Genomic DNA, 25,549 nt, shown 5'->3' with positions numbered 1-25,549 from the left:
AATTCTTCTTAAGGAGCACCTGCCTGGCACAAAGTAACCTCCTTAGCTTTCTTCCTAGTAACGGAGGAGTCACTCATTTATTAAAGGACTGTTGAATGCTTATCTTGAGCCAGGCAGTTTATTTGCATATTTCGCATATGTATATTTATTTGGCTAATTTAAAGTTATTATAATTAATTAACTTTATTTGAATTTGGATTTAAATAATTTTTATTTTTCACAGAAAAATCTGAAGGCTTAAATTACAGCAAGTTGATTTGCTCGGAATCACACAGGGATTTGATAATGAAGCTGAAGAATTATTCTCTCATAGGCTCTTGGCTCAGTCAGTAAGACAACGGTTACTCCTCTCTGAACACAGGCACCTTGGAAAGCCTGGGGGTTGGGGGTGGAGAGGGGTAGACTCGCTCTAGATTCGCTGGCCTAGCTTTTGCTCTGGAGGGTAGATGGGGGGTGGGGGGTTCACCTCTGACTGAAAATCAAACTGGGCAAGTGGAAGGATGATCCCCGGGGGTCACCAGAACCGCCACTCCTGGTGTCTCACCCTCCTTGGTTGGGATGAGCCGATCTGGGAGAAGATTCTGTGACTGTCTGGTGCCTCGGGCCACAGCTGGGCTAATTTTCAGTAATCTTGGAGCGGAAGAGAGAAATACAGTTGGCATATTTTTAAAGCCACAGCTCTCGCTTTGTGCCCAAAATAACTCTGCCATTTCTAGGTTAAGAGTATAAAGGCACCATGTGCTGCAAGCCCAGATTCGAACATTGGAATGACTGGTCTCACTCCTACCTTGTAGCTTGAAAACACAAAGCAAACTTCTTTCTGTGTCCCCCACAACACAGCCAGGGCTCAGGCTGCCTGTTTTCTGGTTTGTTTCTTGGTTGCTTAGGTCCTCTAGATAAAGGAATTTCCCTTTACAGTCTTCTCAAAAATCCCACTCCCCATTCCTCTGTGGCATCGATGACACCTGAATTAAACAGGATGCTTAGAATTCAGGTTCTGCAGGAGTCACAGATTTGAACGCCACCTCCACTCCACTGCTTACCCGCTGTGAAACCCTGCACTTTCACTTGGCCTCTCGGCCCCTATCTTTTCATATGCAAAACATAGCCACCTAACAATGCTGTTCCCTAACTGTATCCACCTAAGGGGGTTGGAGGCACTAAAAAGAGTCGAGGCTCTTAAATTACAGAGAATAATGCCTGGCATGAGGAGACTCTGAAATAAAGAATAGTTATCTTTGTACATACAATTCCTTTAGGACCACAGAACCGCTATTAAACTTATTTCTGTGGGCAGTACTTCCAGGAAATCTAGGGACTTCTCAGCGGGTCCACCCTTCCCAGGTGTCCTCAGTGCCACCCACAGTGAAACTACAGCACAGAAGAGGTTGAGAGAGAGAGAGGGAAGGGTTCTTGGTGCTCTGGAAGAGGCCACCTGGTTAGACATGGTAGAAAGCTAACCCTATATTATGTATCAAAAGCCCTGGATTCAAACATCTCCAGTGTCTGCTTTCTTCTCTTTTCTTGTATACTATTTCGCTAACATTGGTTTCTATCTGTGAAATGCATAAAATACCTTCTCCTCAGGAGCTGTATTACTCAACGTCACTAAATTTATTTATTTACAACAAAATAGTCATTATATGGCAGGCATTGGGCTGACGCTGGTGTGGGAGAGCCCACCCTGAGGGTATGAAATCAGAGCACTGGTCCCACCCCTTGCTCATCCCTTCAAGAGGTGAACTAGCCAGGGCAATACTGGAGAGCAAGCCCTGGTGCCCTGGTGGTGAGGACAGGGAACAGCTGGTGGACTGAACAACCATGCCACTATCCAGGCCCAGAGCCAGGGTTATGAGTTGACCCACCCCAGCATCTCCCCCCCCCCATCTGTGATCTACTAAAGCATGTGAAGGAGCCAATACCATAGACCTAAAGCTGCAGGATCTCCACAACACAGGGCAGCAACAGGATAACCAAGAAGAGTCCCAGTGAGGGCCCAGTGTAGATAATGAAACAGAAACCAGGGGCCTATACCAGAATAGGGACTCTTTGCAACGAACACTTGCAAGTAAAGATACGTGGACAAAGGGGTTACTGTGTGACTCACTGTGTCTTCCTACAGCTTCCATGAGATTTTTTTTCTTCTGGCTTTTTTTTTCCTGCTCTTAAATTTTATTTTATTTGGGGGGAAAGTTTGTAAGGGCAGAGGGTGGATAAAAAGGGACAGGGAAATGAATAGGGTTGAGATGCAGAATGTGAAAGACGCAAAGAATAAAAAGAAAGTTAAAAAGTATACATATGCCTAGTTATACACAGCTATGCAAAGCAAATCCCACTCTGATTTATGAAAACTGTATACATTATAGAACGAGATAAGGTTTTAAAGGTTTAAACTCTAATATGAACTACTGACTGTGGGTGATAAGGATTAGCCAGTCTAGTTTCGCCAACAGTAACTGATTTACCGCCGTGGATCTGAGTACTCACAGGAAGGAGTGCTTGTGCATGTGGGAGGGGCCCCCAGACTTCCTGTTCTAGCTTGCTTATTTGGAGGATGTACACAAAATTGCTAATAATGGCTGCCTAACTGAAGGGAAATCGTTGAGAGAATGACATTTTTATGCAAATAGCATGATACTGGTTACTACACATGAATAATATAACTATATTTTGTATTTAAAACTTTTATGGGCATTCTGAGAGATAACCACTATGCTTCTGATGGCACTTGTTATGGGCCTGGTAGAGAACGAGGTAATACTCATTGTTTCAATTCAGTAGAGATTTGATTTTCATAATTTTTGTTTCATAACTAAATACAGAGAAAAAGATTGAAACAAACACAAGTTCAGCACAGCTCAAAACTCAAGACACTATGTCATTATTGTAGATAGCGAGGACCCACTTCATACCTCACAGTGCCTCATGAAAATGGGGGAGAGGAGGGTAATAAGAAATTAAGAGTCTCAAGATAGTGGTTACATGAAAATGAGGACATGCTCGCTTCTAGGTATGGATGAGGAGAAGAATTTTATTGGCGATATGAGGGAGAGAACAGCTAGAGGCATCTGGAAGGGTCCAGAGTGAACTGAGCCATGAGAAGAGAGATGGGAGAAAATGAGAGAGGAAGAGAAGGAAAAGAGAGCCAAAAGGGCAAAGAGGCCAAAACCACCCAAGAGTGCACATGGCCAAACCGGCAGGTTTATTTAATAAGAATTTGTGGAAAGAGAAGTGAAGGGCCTGGGCTGGAGAGGCTAGCGTGGGGGGGCGGGCATGGGGTGGGGATTTCTGGGAGGTGCCACAGGCACTGAGTGAGCCTAGAGGCCAAAAGCGCTTTTTGGCATGCTAATAAACACCACAGTCAACTATTTGTCTTCTTTGGGACCCAATGGTGAAACCATCCTAGCCTGGACCTAGATCCCACAGCTAGCATCCTCCTTCAGACCCACGACAATCCCTTCCTGCAGTGTTCTCACTCCCTGCCCCCCCCATCCCAAAGTGCACACACACACACCCTCCCCCACCAATAAAGCAGCCTCTGCCTTTGGTTGCGCTTTCAAACTTTTCTCCTCTCCCCTCCCCCCTCACATCCCAATCTGTGCTTCTTGGAATCTGGCAGCGATCCCAGGCTCTGTGTGGCTGTGTCACTTCTCAGCCTCAAGCAACCATTTCTAGACGGGTAGTGATAGCTCTGCACTGAGGACATAAAATGGAGAATCTGTCAGAACACCTCAGCAGCAAGATGACAGGAGCATGGAAGACTTTCACCACCGCCGCCACCTTGACCTACATGCTTCAACGGCAGCCATTTGACGTGGCAAAAAATATTTCAAGTCTACTTTGTGTGCCAGGCATTGTGCTAATTTAAGAGTTTTTAAATTTAGTGAAGAACTCTGGTAGCATTTTTTCCCCATGCTTGACACAAACCATCCAGAGCAATATTCATGCATTATCCAATCTCCCCCGTTTCACACATTGCTGCACAATTTGGTGGTACAAAAATTTTGGCACTGTGAAGTGTTATTTCAGTAAACTGTGGTCATTTAAAGTCAGCTTTAAACACACCTGCCTTCACTATCGACACTATCTACCAGGTTCCCCCTAAATTGATTGAGAACATTCTTAATCCAGCTCTATGTATTAGCATGGGAGTATGGGGGTGGGTGGGTAATGTTGCTCTTGCCTCCCCTTTACTTCCCCATCTTATAGTTCCTAAACTTGGTTTGTGTCTTGGGGTTTGTTTCTATGGCTGCAACCAAACACCATGACCAAAAGGCAAGCTGGGGAAGAAAGGGTTTATTTGGTTTGTACTTCCACACTGCTGTTCATTACTGAAGGAAGTCAGGACAGGAACTCAAACAGGGAAAGAACCTGGAGGCAAGAGTTAAAGCAGAAGCCAGGGAGGGTACTGATTAATGGCTTGCTCCCCATGGTTTGCTCAACCTGCTTCCTTAAAGAAACCAGGACCACCAGCCCAGGGGCAGCACCACCCACCATGGGCTAGGTCCTCCCCCACTGATCACTGAGAAAACCTGACAGCTGGATCTGAGGCATTTCCTCAGCGGAGGATCCTTCCTCTCTGGGGACTCTAGCTTGTGTCAAGTTGACACACAAAACCAGCCAGTACAGTTTGAGAGAGGCCAAAGGCTTTTCTTCTTAGTTTATTATCTCTGCCTCACACCTCACAGGCTGGTATTTGAAGATTTGGAAGAGCTGAAGGAGCTTTAAAGCATTTCCTAAAAACAAACCCCCAGGGCTCTACTGCCAGAAAGTAAAACTACCACGTTTTTTGTTTTGCTTTGTTTTTGTTTAAATCAGAGTATTTAAGGCCTGTAAAAACTGGCTGGAGTTTGCCTTTCTGAAATCATTCCCCATTCGCTTTCCTAACCCACCCACCAAGTGCAGGCCTCCTAGTCACCAAGATTATTTACTTCTTGTTATTTTTTTTCCATGTATTGTTTCCTTTGCCTGGAATTTTCTTCCTTTCTGCATCAAACTTTCCATTCTGCTACATATCATATTAAACGCCAAATAATATCAGACAGAGTCTCCAGACTCCCAGTGCCCTCCTCCAGGCCTCCACACACCCATCATTCATGGCTGTAGAAGAAGGGTTTGTTAATAATTTGGGGGTCCTCTCAGAGAATATGGGTGAGCTCACTGAGTCCAGCAGAGTCAGGCGTTCTGAGAGTCCAGCATCCCACACACACACTCCGCATTGCCCACCCCCAGGCCCCACAGGGCTGTACCACGTCACTATCGTACTTCTGTCTTATTTTTTACATTTCTGCTCCCCACTACTAATTACAAGGACAGAACTGTTTAATCCTATCAACTGAATTAGAACTTGCTCTGATATATAAGGGCTTACTCGATGGCTGATGGGTTCTGTAGAAGGTCCCAACCAAACTTAATATTGAAACCAAGCCAAGGGAAGTAGCTCTAGCAAGAGGGCGGTATTTCACTTTTTCTTTATGGGGGCAATGGAAGATGGAGAGAGAGAGAGAAATGAGGGTTTCAAGAAGAAGAGCTGATGCTGGTAGCCAGCCAGGGAATGGTAAGAACCTGCCTGGGCCCTGGTTTGTGTGAAGATCTTCCTAGTGCCTTTCAAATCACAGCCACTTAGAGGCTATTATTCTGGAGGCAAGGTTGTGACCCTGCGTGAGAAAGATCACAGAAGCTAATGTACACCTCTACAACCCCAGATTCAGATAACACACCAAAAAGACCATCCTCCTGAAAGAAATTTCCCTGAGGCAATTACGTGGAATCAACTTATTCTTAGCCTAACAGAAGCAAATCGAAGTGACACTGGCCACTGACTGAAGCAGTCCCAGGACAGCAGACCTCAGGGACAGCACTGGACTACAGAGCTAACGGGATGCTGCCCCTGAGGAGGCTCTCTCCTGGGCCCCAAGGCCTTAGCACCATCAGCAGTGGGAGGATGGGATGAGGGGGAGTGAAGAGAGACTCTGGAGGTGCCTTGCCTGTTACATCTCAGAAGGAAGCTGGTGTTAACCCAGGCTCTTATGCAAAGTACACCTAAGAATCAAACTTTGGGGCACATATGAACCCAGAGCATTAGGCCCAAATTACCCCACTTCTGTCTCTAACGTAGGAAATACCTTTGAGGAAAACCCAGAAAGATCATGAATACTCGCAAAAGCACTTCCTACTCCACAAGCCCCCAGTGCACACACATACACAAACACACACAAACACACACACACACACACACACACACACACGAATCGGGCTCTTAATTCTTACTCTTCCATTCTTCAAGTAAATCCTCATTGTACATTTAATTCCTCCCTCCTAGGCACAGATGGTAAAAGCAGGGAAGACAGCCACATGCACTGACTGCTTCCTGGCATCTCTTTGTGGACAGTGACCTTTTTCAGCAGCTACCAAGCCCCGTGATTAGTCTTCCAGACAAGCTTTCAGATGATTTGGGGTATGTCTTCTCCTGCCTCTCCCCAGTCCTTAGAACAAGGTTAATGCAGGAACACAGCAGTCAGACTTAGGCCTTAACATGAAAGTGTAGTGGGAACGACTCCCTTTCCATGTCCACAGGGAGGGGAGTTTCCACCAGGTGAACTCTCTTATCCTTTGGGTGATGTGCTTGGGAAAGAACAGGGGAGGAAAAGACCCTGACTGCTACTCCTTTGTTTACTGTTCCTAGGACATAACTGTTTCTCCCATTTGGGGAGGAGGGGCATGGAGAGCCTGATTTTAAATAGATTGTGCCACGTATCAGCGATTGCTACCTAGTCACAACATACCTCACCTAAATTCTTTCCTAGTCTCCCAACCTGTGCCGAGTAATCCACCAACCAGGATAGCTCTCTCTTCCCACCAGGGAAGACAGATAACTTTTTTATTTTCATCCCTTTTGTTTTGGAAAAAGGAGGCCCTGATGATAGTCTTCAGACTAGCTTTGTCAGCAATAATCATACTAACTTTGACCATTCAGTTCCTTGCATCTGTTTTCAAAATTGCATATATTTATTTACTATTGTGTATATGATGTGGGGGTAGCGCCCATTTCATAGTGAGCATATGGAAATCAAAGGACAACTCTGCGGAGCTGGTTCTCTCCTTCCACTTTCAGGTGGGTTCCAGGAATCGAACTTGGGTTGTCAGGCTTGCAAGATGGGCACTTTACCTGATTAGCCATCACACCAACCTCATATCTGTTTTTAATTAGTTAAGATTTGGAGAGGAAAGATGATTAATTGGTCTCAAGTGCAATTAGCAGCTTTCAAAAAGGATTTAAAGTCTAGTCTGTAATTACTATACCCACTTTATGTTCCTAATATGTACCTTAATTTACTTTCACCTTTATTAAACTATCAACACACACATGCACACACACACACACAGATGCCACTGCCTGAACACAAAGACCCCATGGTAGGGAAAACGCTGTGCCCATGTCCCAAAGAGCTCCATAGCCTAATGTCCAGGACCTGTGAATATATTATATTGCATCATATATGATTAAAGATCTTGAGATAGATTACAGTGGATTAGCAAGGCAAGCTCAGTGCATTTAGAATGTCCTTAGAAATTAAAGAGAAAGGTTTGCAGACGCTGAAACAAGGGCCCAAAAGCTTAGAAATTCAGACAGTCTCAAAGCTCTAAAAACACGGGTCCTCTTATTTATTCTTCTAATGACTTTTGAGACAGAGCCATACTATGCCCCCCGCCACAGGCCTAGAACTCCACTCTTCCCTCCTGAGCCTCCCAGTGGTTAGCATTACAGTGGTAGAATTACAGCTATGTGCCTCCATGCCCAGCTTTCAGGAGTCCTTCTAGAGAGCCTCTAAAAGAAATGTAGCCCTTCCAACTTCATTAGTTTAGCCAGTGAAGCTTACTTTTGGGTTTATGATCTTCAAAACTATTTGATAATCAAGTTACATTGTTGTAAACTACCTATTTTGTGTTCATTTGCTATGGTGGTTTTTGGATATAGAGGGATAATTTGTACCCCTAGGCAGAATGATGCTGTTACAAGTAACTAAAAATGTAAAAAGGGCTTTGTAATTGGGCAATGGGTAGACACTGGAAGAATTTTGAGAGATAGGATAGAAAGGTCCTCAACTACTTTAGACAGGCCGGTAATAGAAAGGCTATTATTACTCTGCCAGGGAAGATACATAAAGATACTGGAAACATGACAAAGGAATTGTATATTTCTTAGAGAATACCTAAATGGTTGTGCGAATACGGACATTATGTGTGGGGGAGGGGTCCTCAGATGGAAAGACGAAACGAATTATTGGCGATTGGAGGGAAGCATGTCCTGCTTTGAGTGTCTGGAACACACCATGATTTAGCCGCATTTGGGACTCTGACTTCCAAAACTGTAATAATCTGTGATGCCTGAAGCCACAAATTTTATGCTAACTTGAGATAGCAGCCACATGAAACCAGTACAGGCCACTGACTGGTCTAAAGCTCAGACAATGAAGCCATCAAACTATGCTTTCCACCTGCCATGGGGACAATGTGACAGAAACATGGTAAGTGAATAGGATTTGACGGCAGGAAGATGTGGGTTGGAATATGTCTGGGACACTGTGTTCATTAATGAATTCAACAAATTTTTCTTTTTTTTTAAATGTTTATTTATTTATTTATTATGTATACATTAGTCTGTCTGTGTATATGTCTGCAGGCCAGAAGAGGGCACCAGACCTCATTACAGATGGTTGTGAGCCACCATGTGGTTGCCGGGAATTGAACTCAGGACCTTTGGAAGAGTAGGCAGTGCTCTTAACCTCTGAGCCATCTCTCCAGCCCCCTCAACAAATTTTTCTTAAGCATTGGCGTGTGTAGGCATTTCACTCGACTGAGATTATGAAAGTGAGCTCAACACCTTGATCAGCTATGCGATGTAAGGACATCACTGACTTCACATCAGCCCCCGTTTCCTCTCGGAAGCACGGGAATATAATGCACGTCTCTCTTAAAGTAGCGTAAGGACTGGGGGGATCACTCAGTTGGTAAACTGCTTGTCTTACATGTACAAAGCCATGAGTTTGATCCCCAGACTGATGTTTATTAAAATAAGTCAAGTGAAAAAGAGTCAAGCATGGTGTTGTGTGCTTATAATCCTCACGGAAGAGGCAGAGACAGATTGATCCTTAGAGCTTGCTGGCCAGTGAGAGACCTTGTCTCTAAATAAAGGTGGAAAGCAGCTGAGGAATGACACCTGAGGTTGTCCTCTGACCTCCACATGCACCTACACATACATACATACACACACACACACACACACACACACACACACACACACACACACCCTCCTGCTCATTCACTAGGAAAATCTCCCTAGAGCTGTTTCTGTGGTTCCGGGTTGTTGGGGTTTGTTGTTTGCTTCATTTTGTTTTCCTAAGAAGAGGGTTGCTAATATGTTCAGTTGGCAGAACACTTGCCTTGCACACACAGGTGCTGAGTTCTATATCCGGTCCTAGGATGGGGGATAGGGAACTGTTCTCCTAGTAGACTTTAGCAAATTCTGTAGTCTCATCATCAGACTTACAGACTCACATGGGCCTTCCTCAGAACTGCTTACACATTAGTGATCTCCCCACACGTCCAGGCTCTCTTCATGCAGGTTGATGAATGAGTGTCTATTCTAAGTTGCTCACCCTTTCAGGGGTTTTAGGGTATCCATCTGACTCCAGGTAATTATGGGAACAGAAATGAGAGAGCTGTGTTTTTAAGCAAGACAATATCTACATTGTAGAGTTAAAAAAAATACAAATGAGAAGACCTAGGGAACGGCACTTCATCACTTAGTTTTGGTCCAGCAGGCCATGTGAACAACAATTCTGAACACAGGGTAGGCTTTCATTGGACATAAACTCACTGTTGAATTTTCTTGATTGTCAACACTGCCCTTGCTTGTTTAGACTTTTGTCTACAAAACAACCCTCACTCATTTTTAAGGTTTTTTTTTTTTCTTTCTTTTTAACATGCGTTGAAACCTCTGATCTACAGACTGAGGGTTTGGGGTACAGCAGGTAAGAGATATGACTCAAGTAACAACAAACTTCTCATCGTCTCTTTTCTCTTGCAGACCCAAATCTGGCCACCCAAAGCTGCTTTTGCATACCTCAGATTTCAGTGGTTACACCTCTTGGGTGTATCTTCTACAGAGCTCTCCATTTCCTGTTTAAGTAGGAGCGCAAACATTCCTTGGCCTGGATTTCCTTTGGTAAGATCCCCTCTAGTACTTGCTCCTCCATCCTTTTCCTAGTCCTCCCTCTACAAGGTAACCAAGACTGCTGCTGAGGCCCTGGCTGCCTTCAGAAGGTAGACAGGGTAGAGCAGCCTCCAGCCCTGCCTCCTCCCCTCCCCTTCTCCTGATTGAGAGAAATGAGACTTGAGTGCCAAGGCGCAGAAAGTCCCCTCTGCAATCCGCATGCTCATTTCCAGCTATCAGAAGCCTGATGACCCTTCCCTAGAGACCCCTGGTCTACAGCCAATGCTTGAACTGCGTGTGTTTCTCGAGATTAGGCAGTGACCTTTTCAACAGCAAAGCTGACTGCTTCTGGGAAGACAAATTTTTCAAGTTCCTTTGGCTGACCGTCTCCAAAAATTCTTGCCACAAAAGTCCCTTGCTATCTTCATGGCAGGCCATGTAGCTTGCCAGTGTGGGTGAGGCCAAAAGCAAGAGGCTCTGAAACTGCAATGCTTCAAGTCATTCTGAATTGTCATGTTAATTCTACTGTAAACCGGGTCAGAAGCAGACCTTTCTTGCCCAAGTGCCTCCCAAACAGGAGTTCCCAGACCCTTAATCTAAACAATCCTAGTGATCTTCCTCACAGAAGGAAGTGCGGACTCCACCCTCCCTTTCCTCTTCCCCACAAAGCTCTCAAAGCTCTTGTCTTTAGTCTTTGAGCTGAGTCAAGAGGAAAATTGGTTAAATTCTCCCTTTTTAAGGCTCTTTGCAACAGTAGGATCTCCCGAGCAGAAACCTGACTCTGGTGATAAAGGGCTTTAAAAAGCCAACAAAAACACTGAAAGAACATAGCAAGAACAAGAAGAATATTTCATGGTTTTTCTTTCTTTCTTTCTTTCTTTCTTTTTTTTGAGATTAAATCTTGCTATATAGCTTGGCCTGAAACTCAGTATATAGACCAGGCCAGCCTTGAACTCCTGGCCATTCTTCTGCCTAAGCTTCCTTCTGAGTGCTGAGATTACTTGTGTGTATCATCACAGCTGGCTCCACACAAGTATTGAACAAGAGAAAAAAATGTATGATTTTTTTTCCCCAAAATCATAGTCAAAAGTTGTCAGGAGGAAGTTCCTCAGGGACCATACTCTATTGCTCCAATGTAATCAACACATTAAATGTATAACCAACAAAACTGTAATGAGGTCCTGTTTCTTGCCCAGCTTTGCATCTGCAGGGTCCGAAGGAAACTGCAGCCTTTGGGAACGGTTATTGATGTCCATCTCTCCTCTCTGTATATATCCTCAAAATGTGTGTCAAGAAGCACACGTGGTGCATACCAGGTTGGGTGATTTAATACAAGGTCAGGTTTCTGCTAGGGAGATCCTAATGTTGTAAAGAGCCTTTAAAAGGGAGAATTTAACTTAGGCTCTCCATTTGAGGTCACTGAGAAGGAAGAGTTCTTTTAGCGTACGTCAGAGTTCCAACCCTGGCTGTAATTTGCCTTGAACTACCAATCCTGGAAAAAACTGGTATAAAGGAAATATACTGAAGACACACGGGGTATAGAACTATCTAAAAGTAACTATTTACTATACAAAAAACATTTTGATAACACCAGCACATTCCCAAAATACTTTGTCCTTTAACCTACATAGTCAATAAAAATGGACCGTGCAGAGTGTCCCTCCAAGCAGGAGATGAAGAAAGGACACATAGACAGAGGTAGCAAAGACTTAAACCTCCTGGCTTCTCCTGGGCTAATCCTTCTTCCCGTGCCATCCTCCAGGCCAGTCCAGAACCAGCACATCTTTGCCTATCATGGGCTACATAGAAAACTCCACGAAGAATAATGGGCTTTGCACCCCCAGACAATGAAACTGCATCTTGCAAGGGTTTGCTTTCCCCCAGCTAGAGGTCACTGCTCAGAGCTCTTTTCCTGGACTGTCGAACGGAAGGGGACAGCAGAGGACACAGAGAGGAGCTGCCCCACTCACGAGATCCCTGAAATCATTTTTTTTAAGCCTAATAAGGACATATACACACCTCCCAGGGCCGGCATTGCCATGACAACAGCTGAGGTCCAGGGTGAGCAGGTTAGTGGAGCAGCATGCTTTCTAAGTCTCCCCAAAGGCGGGGCTGCACTCACTCATGACATAAAAGATGTTGACAGCGCTCCTAAATGGACTCCAAAAAAACTTACAGGACGTGGTTTCTTCGGGGGACTGATTAGAGATGGGAGGCTTTCTTGAAGACTTGGCCTGGTCAGAAAGGCAAAAATCTACAAAATGAATAAGCGCTTGGATCCCCTTGTAAAACTAGGACACACAACCGTGTCCATTTCCCACAGGGTAAAGAGATGTGACAAACCAGGACAAAAGCAATCCTACAAGGAAATAGAGAGACAGGCACTTAAATAAAACCCCAGCAGCACAGCCCCGCTGAAGAGAAACCCGGGTCTACATTTTGAAGGTAAAGAAAGGATAGATTCATCTCTTTTATGGGAAATCATAAAAATCATTAAAAATCGTTTTTTTTTTTTTTTACTAAATGTTTTTCTTTGGACTCTTCACTATGTGAGTACTCTGTCACTCAATTCACTACGGACTACGGACTCTCACTGTGTACTACGGGACTTAATTCTTCTAATGACGTCATAAGGAAGTCAAGACTCTCATGTCCATTTTTCCGAGAAAGAAACTGAGAGGCCCCGGGGACATACAACAACCATTGGCACGGCAAAAAAAAAAAAAAATCCAAGGAAGGTTGCTCTGAGGCCAGAGCTTCAGTGTTTAGCCATTATGTCTCTGGTCTGGGAAAGGCCCTGGCTTCCCACAAGAATCATAAACAGATGGCTTCCTCACAGTTTCCGAGCCTCTAAACATACAGGCCCCATCAGGAATATTTACGCCAACCCAATTTATTTTTGCTGTTATTGATTTGTGATTTCAGCACTGGGGATGGAGCCCAGGGCGTGCCACGTGACAGGTAAGTGCCCTAGCACAGAGTGACATTCTAGAGTTCTTTCCACTTTTTCTGTTGAGACTGTCTCTCTAAGTTGTCCATGTTGGCCTTGAACTTGCAGCCCCCTGCTGGCAGCCCCCTGAGTAAGCGAGGTTACAGACCTGAATCACCAAACCCACTTCTAGCCCAGTTCCTAAATTTTAGGGTGCTCTGAGAACACACGGAGAGTTCTTCTGAACACTCTGAGTTTCTAACAAGTCCATAGGTGTTGGTACTCTCTCTCCCAGGAACTACACTTTGAGTAGTCTAGTACCCCGAATCCTCTAGCTAAGCCTCAGGGCCTTAGAGCCTATCTCGCCCAATTAATCTTTCACTGTTTAGTCCCAGGCCCCCAGGGCCTTGCTTCACATGCTCTGATGTTATCTTTGGCAGTGCTGTGTGCCTTGGCATTCCCTGAGCTCTTTTGATAGAGAGAACAGTTATTACTCCCTGTTACCCATGGGGGATTGGACTCCAGGACCACCACAGACACCCAGCTCAGTTGATGTTCAAGTCACAGACAAAATGGTGTAGTGGCTGCCTGTAACGTCCCAGTCCCCCTGTAGTCCTCTCTGCAGATGACTGGCAATGTCTAGTACAGTGAAAATGCTCTCTATGTTTTTACCTCTCACTATTTAGAAAAGAGTGGCGAGGAAAGAAAAGCCTGTCCGTGCCAGATGCAGATGCATCTTCACCACATATTTTCCACGTGCGCTCTGCTGACTCCGTGGACGCGGCACTTGCAGGTTCAGTTGGACTTCCCACTCTAAAATACAATTTACTGTTGCTTCAGTGGGTAGGGTTGCCTTTTTTCTTATTGTCGTTTTGTTTGGAATGGATTTTCTTTTTCAGAGAAAGAGTCTCCCATGCAGGTTATGTTGGCCTCAGCTTGAGATCCTGCTACTACCTCTGCCTCCCTTGTGCTGATGTGTACACTGTCACATCCACTTGCACACATCTGGTAGCTCCTGAGACTCTATGAACTGGACAAAGAGGAGCCTTGAAGAACAGATAGGTAAGGGCAGCCCGACCCGCTGCAGACAGCCAAACCAGTTTCCTGCCAGGCAGGGATCTCCTCTGGGAATTAATCCCAAGAGAATATTCATTAAGTCTTTTTCAGGGCTGTCGCCCAAGCAAAGTTCAAAAGTTGTCCCACCTTTCCGTGTCTGGCCCTTTAACGTCCCCCTCTCTAAAACACATTCTGCCACCCTCGCAGGGGCTGTAACTGTACTTTGTGCGTTCACTGGTGAGCTAATTTTTTCTGTGCTCAGTCTCGTGGGAAGCTGGAGGGAAATATGGAGGTCTGCTTACGCAAAAGGCAAGGCTGAAGTACATGGGCCGGTAATCAGAATTAACCAATTTAATGCCTGACTTGTTTATCCTACAGAAAACATCACCTACAATGCCTCCATCGATCCCCTCAGAATACAGCTTCTTTATCTAGGCTTCTGCGGACTGTGAAATTAAACGAACAGCTTACCAACAAAGCAGAAGAACTCCAAGAAGCACACACATGAATAAGGAGCAGGGCTCAGCAGGGCCAGGCTCCTTTATGTATATGGTCATAGCCACTGCCCGTGTCGGCATAAAAAGCACAAGAAGAGCCCTGACCTAAGTGTAAGGGGCCACAGCACAAGAAACAAACCTTCCAGAAGCAACTACACCGTCACCATGAAGCACTAAGAATGATACGACCAGCGAAAAGCAGGATTTGTTTGGGACTGAAAATCAAGTTTGGAGTAGCATTTTCCTTTTCTTCAGGGAGCAACGAATAAGCCCTCCTCACCACATGCCCGCGAGGGTAGCAGTGGGTGACTGGACAATGTCGATGTGTGAATGACCCAGGTAACCGCAAAGGACCCAAATCTGGGCCTACACATGGAAGCCACTGAATCAGGAGGCTATAAATCAAGGCCAGATAGCAGATTGCATGCCACTGAAGTACTTTCCCCAAAAGGGGTAAACTGACTACTATGCATTGATGCTGCCTGCCAACCGCTGTGCTCAGCCGTTCTTTCTCCTTTCGCTCTCATGACAAGTCGACACAAAGGTGTTGTTATACTCAGCTTACAGAGAGAACGATTTGAAAGACACAAGTTCAGGAACTTTGTCTCTGTGCACTCAATAGTCTCGGCCTAGGAATGCAGCTCACCTCTCACTCTAAATCACAATCTTGATCTTTGCACCATTTCTCTCCAAACAACAAAAAAACATATTTTGAGTTCTAATGCCTAAAAGTACAAAGGACAGGGCAGGAGGCAGAAGAGAACCCTTTTAAATTTGTGTAATTGTTGGGGGGGGGAGGCACTTTGAAAAGCATGGTTAGGTCACCACGGAGTAATTGGAAAATGTAAGCCCTACCCAGTTCACGAGGGCTATGAGTCATCTGTCAGCAGCCAGCAAGGAAGGAGAGCAATGGAAATTTATCATCCATCTCCATCAAAGACATGGGTCATGGGCAGTTGGGCTAGATGACCTCCAGGTTCCAGCCCTTCTGAAGAAGCTATTGGCAATGGACAGATGATGGGGGAGAGAGATCCCCCCACCCCGAGGATGTGGCAACTGGTAGGTTTCTAGTTCTCCAGTGCCTGGCCCCACACCCATGCACATGGGCAACACAAACTGGACTTAGTGGGCTACCAAAATAAATGACACGAAGTTAGGAGGGGATATGTTGGGGGATATAAAGAAAGTTGGAAGGGGGTAAATGGGGATTAGATACAATCATATTTCATTGTATTCATGTATGAAATGCTCAAAAATAAAAAATATTAAAGAAAAAAAAGAACTTGGATGCATTCTCCTTGCTAACTAACAGTAAATTTGTGTGTGTGTGGGTGTGTGTGGGGGGGTGTGTGTTTGCATTAGGGACATATATTCCTAACATCCTTTTGAATCTGGAGGAGAAACCTGGGTCAGAAACTTGAAATAACCCATAAATATTCCCATTTCACATGTAACTCGAAACTTACACCAACCAATGCCATTCATGAGAAGATATATTTAAAGCTAGCTCCTAGCTCACAAAATTAACCTATAATGTCTTCATGACAACAAGACTAGGACTAAAGGTAGGGAGGGTGACCAGGCATGACTTCATGTATGACTTCGAGTAGCTCTGACGTGCCTAGGTGTCTCCTCCTACAGCATTTAGTATTCGGAGAACACACTCCTTCCTCATTTCTTCATTCGAACGGGGTTTGCAGATCTGTCCAATGAAATCTTACATGTTTTTATCCTTGCCATCTGATAATATTAACTGTCTGATAAATTGCTTCAACTTGTGCATTTTTGACAAATCTTACTCTTTAGTTGACTTGTGAAACACTCATAAATAGCAAATGCTGCTTGATTAGAATAAACGAAAAATCCTTAGAGTTGCCGGCAAAAATTGGCCCTTAGCTGCTCACGCTATTTAGGCTAATCATTTGAAAGGCATCAGGTCATTTTTAGAAAGAAGTCCTCACGTATACCTTCTTACGTCATCTGTTATGTATGAGTGCATGTACGTATTTTAATCTGGGCGGATTGTTACAAGGCACCATGCTTTGCAGCCGTGTTACATATGCCTGAATACCCTTGTTTGACCCCTATCTCTTGTTACTCAGAAGCTGTGTGACTGTGGGTTCGTTCCTGAACTTCTGCTTTTCAGTCTTTAAAATGAAAATAGGTGTAATAGGCTCTTGGTTATCTATTTTCAACTCTCGAAGAACTCCAAGCAGAAAATCAAAACATCTTTGTATAGACAGATATAGTGTTTGTATGGAAGAAAAGGAGCCGTCTCTTACAAAACCGGGGTATTTGACCCATTTCCAGAACCCGAGCCAGAGGAGAGAGATCCTGAGTCTTTACCTGGTGTCGCACTGGATACTGTTGGCCACTGCTGATCAGGCCCTCCTGGACCAGCCCGAAGAATGCCCGCCTCCTCCAGGTGCACGGAGCTGAGAAAACATAGAGACCCAGATAACAGTTAGACCATGACTGCTTTTCCAACTCCCCTCCCACCCTCAAACATTGTCTCCACTACGAAGGGAGGGCTGCAGCTAACACTCCGTGCTCAGGCTTCAACTGCAGCCATTACTGCTGAGCAGTCACCTTGCAAAACTGCGGTACCATTGCTGACATGCCGCCTGCTGCGCCACAGTGATAATAACGTGTTCTGTCTTGATGGCAGTTTCGGTTTTCATTAATGCCTTGTGGTGTCCACTAAATCTAACAAAAGACCCACAAGAGGATAAAGGCCATTTCTGCCCCTCAGTGTTGATGAGGGAAGCTGGTTCTCCAAACTCCCAACCCTCGCTCAGGTTAAACACACTAATATCGTCAGCAGTAATAAAAATGGCTACCCAACTCATTCCTGGGAGGGTGGGTGGGCATGCTTGAGAATTGAACTCTGGGCTTCATACATGCTTGCCAAGGTCTCTATCACTGAGCTACATTCCCATCCCTTCATAATTTAAAGACAACATGTCATTGAGAGGACTGGCTTTGAAGTTGTTGTTTTTCTCTAGAGACCTCCCAAGTCTATAGTTATAGGCAAATGCTACCATACCCAGACCAACTAACTATTTTGTTAGTTTTTCCGAAAGAAAAGTTTATTTGATTAACTACAAGAAACAGTAGAATGGGCAGACGGTAATAAAAGTATCGCCTGCTGATGTGGGATTCCCCTCTGTATGCTGTAAATATCATTGGTTAATAAAGGAACTGCTATTGGGCTATAGCAGAGCTATAGGGGAACAGAGCTAGGTGTCTGGGGAAGACTAAACAAAATGCTGGGAGAAAGGAGGTGGAGTCATAGAGAAGCCATGTAGCCCTAATGGAGACAGACACCAGAACTTTAGCAGGTAAACCACAGCCACGTGGCAATACAGATATTAATAGAAATGGGTTAAATAAATATGTAAGAGTTAGCTAATACGAAGCTAGAGCTAATGGGCCAAGTAGTGATTTAATTAATACAGTTTCTGTTTGGTTCTGGGCGGCTGGGATGAACAAGAGGCCTCCTTACTACAGCCTGCCACCAGCCCTGATTAATTGTTAGCATTACTTTGATTTATTTTTCTGTATTGTTTTACAAATAGGTGACCTACCCAACATATCCTAAGACCAGATAAACCCAGTGGTTCATAGATCCACATTCAGAAGAGATTAATTCAGCATAAAACACTGCTGGGACACAACCTGAGAGACTCTTAGAGGCTAGCAGAGAGAAAATAAGCTATCCAAGGGCAGGAAGAATACTATATCTATCGATATTTGTCTACAGTTAGTTCGTATAAGAGCTTCAAATGTATCCAGACAGAGGAAGAAGGAAAAGAAGCTCCCAACCCAGTAGCTGGGGAAATCCCCCAAGTTGGAGGACACTTTTAAATTAGATCTTTGTTTATCCTCAAGTTAAATTACTAAAACCTCAACCAGGTGGTGGTGGTGCAGAGGCAGGTGGATCTCTGTGAGTTCAAGGCCAACCTGGTCTACAAGAGCTAGTTCCAGGACAGGTTCCAAAGCTACAGAGAAACCTGTCTCAAAAAACAAAACAAAAAAAATTACTAAAACCTCAGTGACTGAAGGAGTCCCATGAGACAGTGGATCATAAGTAGAAGAGAAAGGGGATCTATGCATCCAGCAGTCCCTTGCTCTTTCACAACAAACACGCTGGGAAGAAATCCTCTGACTGAGCTGTGACTTAACACTGTTATCCTTCAGTTCCAACCTGGAATTTTCCAAGTTTTTTTTTTTTTGCAAGTATTTATGTCCTTTGGGAGCTTTTTGATCTACCAACAAATTATATGGATATAAAAACATAACTTCCCTGCAACCAGTTTAGCTCAAAGCAGATTTTAAAAAGAAACTGAGTGACATCTGCCCGAGGTTAGACAGGCCAAGCAGCCAGTGCGCTGTGAAGAGGGGGCATTCTTTCCTTTCTCAGTTTTAATATATGCTCAGTGCACTGCACTGTGAAAAAGACACAATGTTTTAGTTTCAAATTGTATTTCCTTCCTTACCCACTTAAATGCCCCCTCCAACCCCTCTTTTTGAGACAGGGTGTAACAGCCCTAGCTGTCTTAGAACTAGCTCTGTAAATCAGTCTGGCCTCATACTCACAGATCTCTGCCTGCCTCTGCCTCCCAGAACAATAAAGTGGTAATTCCTTTAATATTTTATTTTAAACCATTTTGAAAAAGTTGCACCTCACAGCTTTGGTACCTTTCAAGCAAAACTTCCATTCAATTGCAATGACAAAAGCTGACACTGTAAAAGGAGCTCAGTTTACCTAGTGCCCAGCTCCACAAACATCTCAGCTGCACACAAAAGCACAGCTCGTCTCTAATAAGTAAAAAGAATTCCTCTGATGCCTCACAGAACAGCATCTGCATGAGTGCTTCTAGCTTAAAATCATGACCCTGGTTCCAGCATGACATCTCAACCAGCCAGTTCCAATCTTCAGTCCTTCCCTGATTGCTCCTGCTTCAGAAATAGCACCCACATAATGATCTCTGATCATTTGTAAGCTTGAGAAGGCATTAATTTATTTTAATCTAATGCATGCTTAATGAGCTAAAATTATATTTTCATTAATTCTACACATACTACTCTACAGCTTTCTCTCTAGACACTGGCCTAGGTTTGATGAAGACTCAATAATTGCCCAGATATTCTGAGGGGCTTAAAGTCTGCAGTTCATTTCTTCTTCAAAGTTAAATCCTTTTGCTAATACAATCATTAGTTTCTTGAGCCTCCCTATCTGGTTTCCAAAGACAGTCACAAATAATGAATCTTTCATTTGGCCCCATGGCATTGACACATCAGCTCTGGGAATCAGTTACTGTCAAAGAGACAAAGTAGACAAGACAAAACTATATTAAATCCGAGTCTTGAGTAATGTTATTACTCTAAGTTGATCTAAAGCAAGCTAGATTTGGTCTCCAGATATTCAATAAAGTCCTGATCATGGCTCCTCTCTAAAGAGCCCATGATATTGGTAAAAATAAGAGAGCAAACTGGTGGAGAAGAGAGACGATTCTGGCAGGGGCAAACACAAACAACAATAGCTATCAGTTATTGTGGCTAACAGTGTGTAATAGTCGGGGTGAGACAGGAGAACAAGGAATGTGAAACAGGAAACAATGTATGTACAGTTATAATGTATACACATTATAATGTATTTTAAATGTGCATACATTTATAATGTACTTAAATCTGAAAGATTCTAACTTGTATTAATTAAATTTTTAAGAGAGAGAGAGAGAGAGAGAGAGACGGAAGTGTAGGTGAGAGGGGATGAAGGGCTTGGAATTGTCACAGGAAATTTAAAATAGTTTTAAGTTGATATAAAGGTTTTAAGCTGACACATCCTTGTAGGAATTTTTATGAAAGCACAGAAACCTGCCCATGATTCCAAATGACATTTTCATTTCCCAGCACTCAATAAGCATTTGGCACTAATTACTTCCAATGTTTCAAGAAATAATCATGGAGACAAAAATAATTGCATTCGCCGGGCAGAGTTTCTAAAGCATCTCAATTTAAGCAGCTGCTTCTGGCCTGAGGAGATACAGTTTATCTAACAGAGCCCACTTCAAGTTACTCCCAAGTGAAGGAAAGAAGGAAGGGAGGGAGGGAGGAAGAAAAGAAGGACGGACTGACATACATACCTGTGCATGCCTGCTCTCAGCGAGGCAGAGTAACGCCAGTCAGGGTTGGGCTGTCGGGGCTGCAAAAATCACAAAAGGAGTTTATTGTTAGCATGGCAGATCAATGTGCTTCCAGGGTAGTATCAATCATTTAGTTGTCCCTTAAATATTTTCATGCATCCAATCGAAAATACCAAATGGGACATTTCATATGGAATGACAAAATGAAACTATAACACACAATACTTTTAGGAGAAAATTAAATTACATGACCCAGACTGAATATCAAGGAAGTCCATATTTAGGGGTGATGTGAGGGTCAGGTTTAGCTTTGCCCTGCCCAGTGTAAGTCTATGTTCTTAAAATACTAGAGCTGTCTGTCTTATGACAGAAAAAAACTTTCGTTGTTTTACCCTCCAATGCCTCATCCAAGACACACCTTCAATTTTGTAGTCTAGCTATAAAGAATACACGGTTACACAAATTCTGCCGACCTGGCTGGACTGCAGAGGACCGCAGTCTACTGCTGGCTTTGCAGACTGCAGCATGTTTGTCCCAGGAAGGATGTGCCCAGTCATAACACTAGACACTGATAACAGCCTCTTCTACTGATGGAGGAGGGATTGTAGAGAGAAGAAAACAAACCATTGCAGTTTGACCTTGTTTTCCCACTTAAACCGTCTCATAAATCTCTACTGGCTCCCTGCTCCTCGTTCACGCTTTTCCTCCTCATTCAATTCTCTTCACTCAGCCTCGATTGCTTTAGCAAGAAGTAGCTGAAGTCCATGAAGACCCTGACGCTGCTGCACCATCTGTGTTCAGAAAGAAATTTTTGTGTGCCCTCTGCCCACAAACTGTCATTCCAAAGTAGAGCTGGTAAAGAGGAAAATATGGGCACCCGAAGACCCGGTGGGGTGCTATGTACTATGTATTTGAAGATACTCATAATCGCTAAAGAAAAAAATCAGGCAAGGTGCTGTGGAGCCCGAAAATGAAAGGCGGTTGTAATTTGTGCTTTCCTCCGGGTCACGTGATCATAGTTAGCAACATAAAGCTGCAGTAATGCCAATAAACTATATCAAAGAATCAGCTATTCTTACCCCATAGTTCATACAGTCCATGCAAGCAATGTGAAGTATTCTCATAAACACACTTCATAAGAGAAGTGATGGGGCCAGAATCCCAACCTTCTAACAGATTTAGGGATGGCTAAGTGGTACCCAGAGACCTAAATCAAAGCCTAGAAAAGTGATGACTCTGATTACCATCAAAGTCTCTCACCCCATACAAGCTGTCACCCCATTCCCTTGTATTCTGTTGGCAAGAAACATATATGTAACTGGTTTCATCCTTGGTTTGCAAATCTATAACATGCTATTATTGTTCCAGATAAAGTAGCACAAATTACCCACAGACGAAACAAAACAAGTTTCCATTTTTTACAAGTACTGTTAGAGGCACAAAAGAGAATGTTTGCACACGATTTTATGGACCTGAAAACATGACTAAAATACATCTGATGAAGTTTTCAGCATCACCATCTTCTCCTGCCGTTGGACCACAGAGAAAATCTTTTCAGAAAGATTCTGACATCTGCTGAGTAACTTGCTTGTTTTTCTGTGATTGGCTGACACAGTAATTTGATGAAAATTACTGCAACTTGATCTTCGGGATGAAATCACTAACCTCAATTTGCTGAAAGGCACAATTCTATCAGAACTGAGCAGGAGACTCACTTTATTACACAATTTCACTTCCTCAACAACTCAATTAATTTGTCATGTTGCTGTTTTCAATAACAGTCGGTCAGCAACAACATACTTCTCAGGTTTGTTTGCCAGAATGAAAAGTTGCAGGATTTCTTATGGCAATAAGATCAGACAGGGACAAAGAAAGGAAGAAAGCAATTAGTTAGTTTAATTCGCAATCTGATGCTACACAATGAAATAAGCACTTTTATCCTAATACTTTCCTAACCAGACGTTACATTCTGTGAAACTGATTGTATCTGTTTTACTCATAAAACAGACAGATATTCTTACAATATTCATGAATGCAGGGCTATATCCTTAAAATGTAGCAGACATCTGACACTGGATAGGTTTTTATTATTTTATTTTATTTTATTGTGTGGTTTTTCCAAGACAGGTTTCTCTAGGTAACAGCCTTGGCTGTCCCAGAACTCACCAAGTAGACCAGGCTGGCCCTGAACTCACAGAGATTTGCCTGCCTCTGTCTCCCAAGTGCTGGGATCAAAGGCTTGTGCCACCACACCCAGACTTTTAGAGTATTTTTGAATAAACAAACTGTCACACAAATTGTGACAATTGTATTTAAATTATAAAAAATAGTAATCTTTAAAGACACTAAATTTGCCTGGTTGGTGAATATACAGTTACAGCTACTTTCCTAATAGTGATTCATCTTAAAAAGAATACAAAATTGAAATCAAAAAATGTATGTGGGTTTCACAGAAAGTTTGATTAAATTTGGAAAAAGTTCAGGTTGAAAGGCTGACTACTGATGGATCTGCTACAAGACAGTAAGGTTCTGGACTAACTATGATGGTTTACCTCTAAAATATTTTAATATCATATCTCTTGATTTTGTTCGCGTGTTTGTTCAAGAGAAGGTATGTGCTCAGGTTGGCTCAAACTCACTTTGCCAGGGCTGGCCTTGAACTCTTGACTCTCCCAGCACCACCTGTCAACTGCTAGGATCACAGATTAATGACACACCCTGTGTGTGCTGAATTTCCATTGGTGAAGAACTCCAGTTTAGTCTTCTAAAACATAATAGTCGCAGAACTCCAGATGCAGAAAAAGTCAATTAGGTAATCCATGTAAGTGATGTAATATTACTAAAGAACAAGTACCAACTTTGAGTTCCTGCTAAAATTATAGCAAAAGTTTAATTTATCCTGTTACGAATTATTTGTGATTTATGCCATAGAATACTTAAGCAACAGAAGGATGAATCACTCCTAAGATGGTTTAAAGTAAAACAGGTTTAAAATATCCTGTTATTTATAAACTCTCATGAACACTCAGTAAAATGAACACTTCTTCCAGGCTGTAGTGGTGCACGCCTTTAATTCCAGCACTCAGGAGGCAGAAACAGGTGGATCTCTGTGAGTTTGAGGTCAGCCTGATCGACAGAGTGAATTCCAGGACAGACAGAGCTAATCAGATAAATCCTGTCTCTAAAAACCAACCAACTAAACAAAGCAACAAAAAAATCCTGCTGTCTTCTTACCATGCAAACTGCTGTTGGATTTGTCAATAAACTGCTTTTTGAAACCCGAAGCTAGATGTAATATCTCCTTTTTCATTCAGAATGTCTCCACAGCCAATTTTTCACAGTGCTATCTAATAAACACTGATCTAAATTGCTACAGGAACAGTGCTGAGAGAACCCTGAGACCCCCACACCGAAGGCACATGCCCTGCGTAATCCCAAGACTCAGGCGGTGGTGGACTTACCCCCATAATTGTGTTTAGACAGCTTAGCTGTCTTTTTTTTAAAAGTGGGCTCATTTGGATAGGACCACCCTAACCACAAGAGGCTTTTACATTCAAGTCTAGAAGTCACAGACAGAAGTCAAAGATGTGAAACATGAGACAGAAAATTCCGTGTGACAGAAATTCTCTAAGGCACATGACAAGTCACATGACAAGTCACATGACAAGACCTACAAGAAACCTCTCTGAGCTGAGAGTAATGTTCTTCCTTGGCCCCAGCAAAAAGAGATAAGCCAGCTAGGATTCTGTCCCCCAAGGAACTGAACTCTGCTAACAACCTCAATGAATTTACATGTAGGTTCTTCTTCAGAGCCTCCAAAAGAGTACCTATACAATGTGTTGAGTTTTTTTAGCTTTATGAAAACTGAAGTGAAAAAGTTAACCACATAGTGCAGGACTATGAGACACTAATTGGATGAGGTTTTAACCACTAATTCATGGTAATTTGTTACAAAGCAATGGGAAAGGAATGCATTAAAATAAAACCAAAATCTAACACTGAGAATAATCATGACTATATGATATATTGGTCTTTCGGTAAATCAAAATTGGAAGGGGATAAACTTGAGTATTCTGTGTAAAAAATTGCCTTCCAAGTACAACATGTAAACTCCAAGCTACAGGGCGGGAAAGGAAACTAAGATGACTTTAAAATATGATACACAGATTTAGTAGAAATGGGTTAATCAAGATTTGAGAATTAACCAATAAGAGGTAAAAGCCAATGGGCCAGGCAGTGATTTAATTAAAAAAATAAAATAAAATATGCGTGATAAAATCTAGTACAACAGAAAGTGCAAGGTCAGTTATTCCGGAAGCACAGCCTGCTAGAACAGCAGCTACTCTCTTACACACAGTTACAACTCCCTGGAACCAGCGAGTCCAGAAAGAAACGGACATTTCTCTCCACCTTTGCAATGTCAGATATTTCTTTGCATGTGCCAAGTTCAAATTCTTGAAAAAAAAAGAGCTTGCATAATTTTTAGGTTGGAAGATTTAAAACACTGCTAAAATATTCTCTCGACCTCTGAATTTTTAATTCATGGCTATAGATTATACTGGTCAAAGTATTACATTAATCAGGTAAATTATGTTCATATTATAATATACATGAAAACTCTGATCCAAGTGAGGGTCTGTAAAAGTCACATTTAAAAACACCTGTAAAAACAAACGAACAAACCAAAAAAAAAAAAAAAAAA

General features: G+C 43.0%; 2 protein-coding genes across 6 annotated transcripts in view; both read right to left on the bottom strand.

Annotated features, from left to right (window-relative positions):
* LOC126491936 (protocadherin alpha-C2) overlaps nucleotides 1-25,549 on the bottom strand; it is a 196,204-nt gene that overhangs the window by 12,252 nt on the left and 158,403 nt on the right. For all 5 annotated transcript variants that reach the window (XM_050127941.1, XM_050127940.1, XM_050127942.1 and 2 more), the window contains 2 exons: nucleotides 20,848-20,906; nucleotides 17,045-17,133 (listed from right to left, as the gene is read on the bottom strand). In XM_050127941.1, coding sequence (XP_049983898.1) covers nucleotides 17,045-17,133; nucleotides 20,848-20,906 — 148 coding nt within the window. The remainder of the gene's footprint in view (nucleotides 1-17,044; nucleotides 17,134-20,847; nucleotides 20,907-25,549) is intronic.
* Nucleotides 17,053-25,549, bottom strand: part of LOC126491938 (protocadherin alpha-6-like) — a 173,259-nt gene continuing 164,762 nt past the window's right edge. The window contains 2 exon segments of the mRNA XM_050127946.1: nucleotides 17,053-17,133; nucleotides 20,848-20,906. The gene's annotated coding sequence lies outside the window, so the exon portion shown is untranslated.

This window comes from Alexandromys fortis, unplaced genomic scaffold (assembly GCF_014885135.2).
Source record: "Alexandromys fortis isolate MF-2015 unplaced genomic scaffold, M_Fortis_MF-2015_v1.1 scaffold_283, whole genome shotgun sequence".
Taxonomy (NCBI): domain Eukaryota; kingdom Metazoa; phylum Chordata; class Mammalia; order Rodentia; family Cricetidae; genus Alexandromys; species Alexandromys fortis.
The sequence above is the reverse complement of the archived record's forward strand: the minus strand, read 5'-3'. Positions and strand labels throughout refer to the sequence as shown.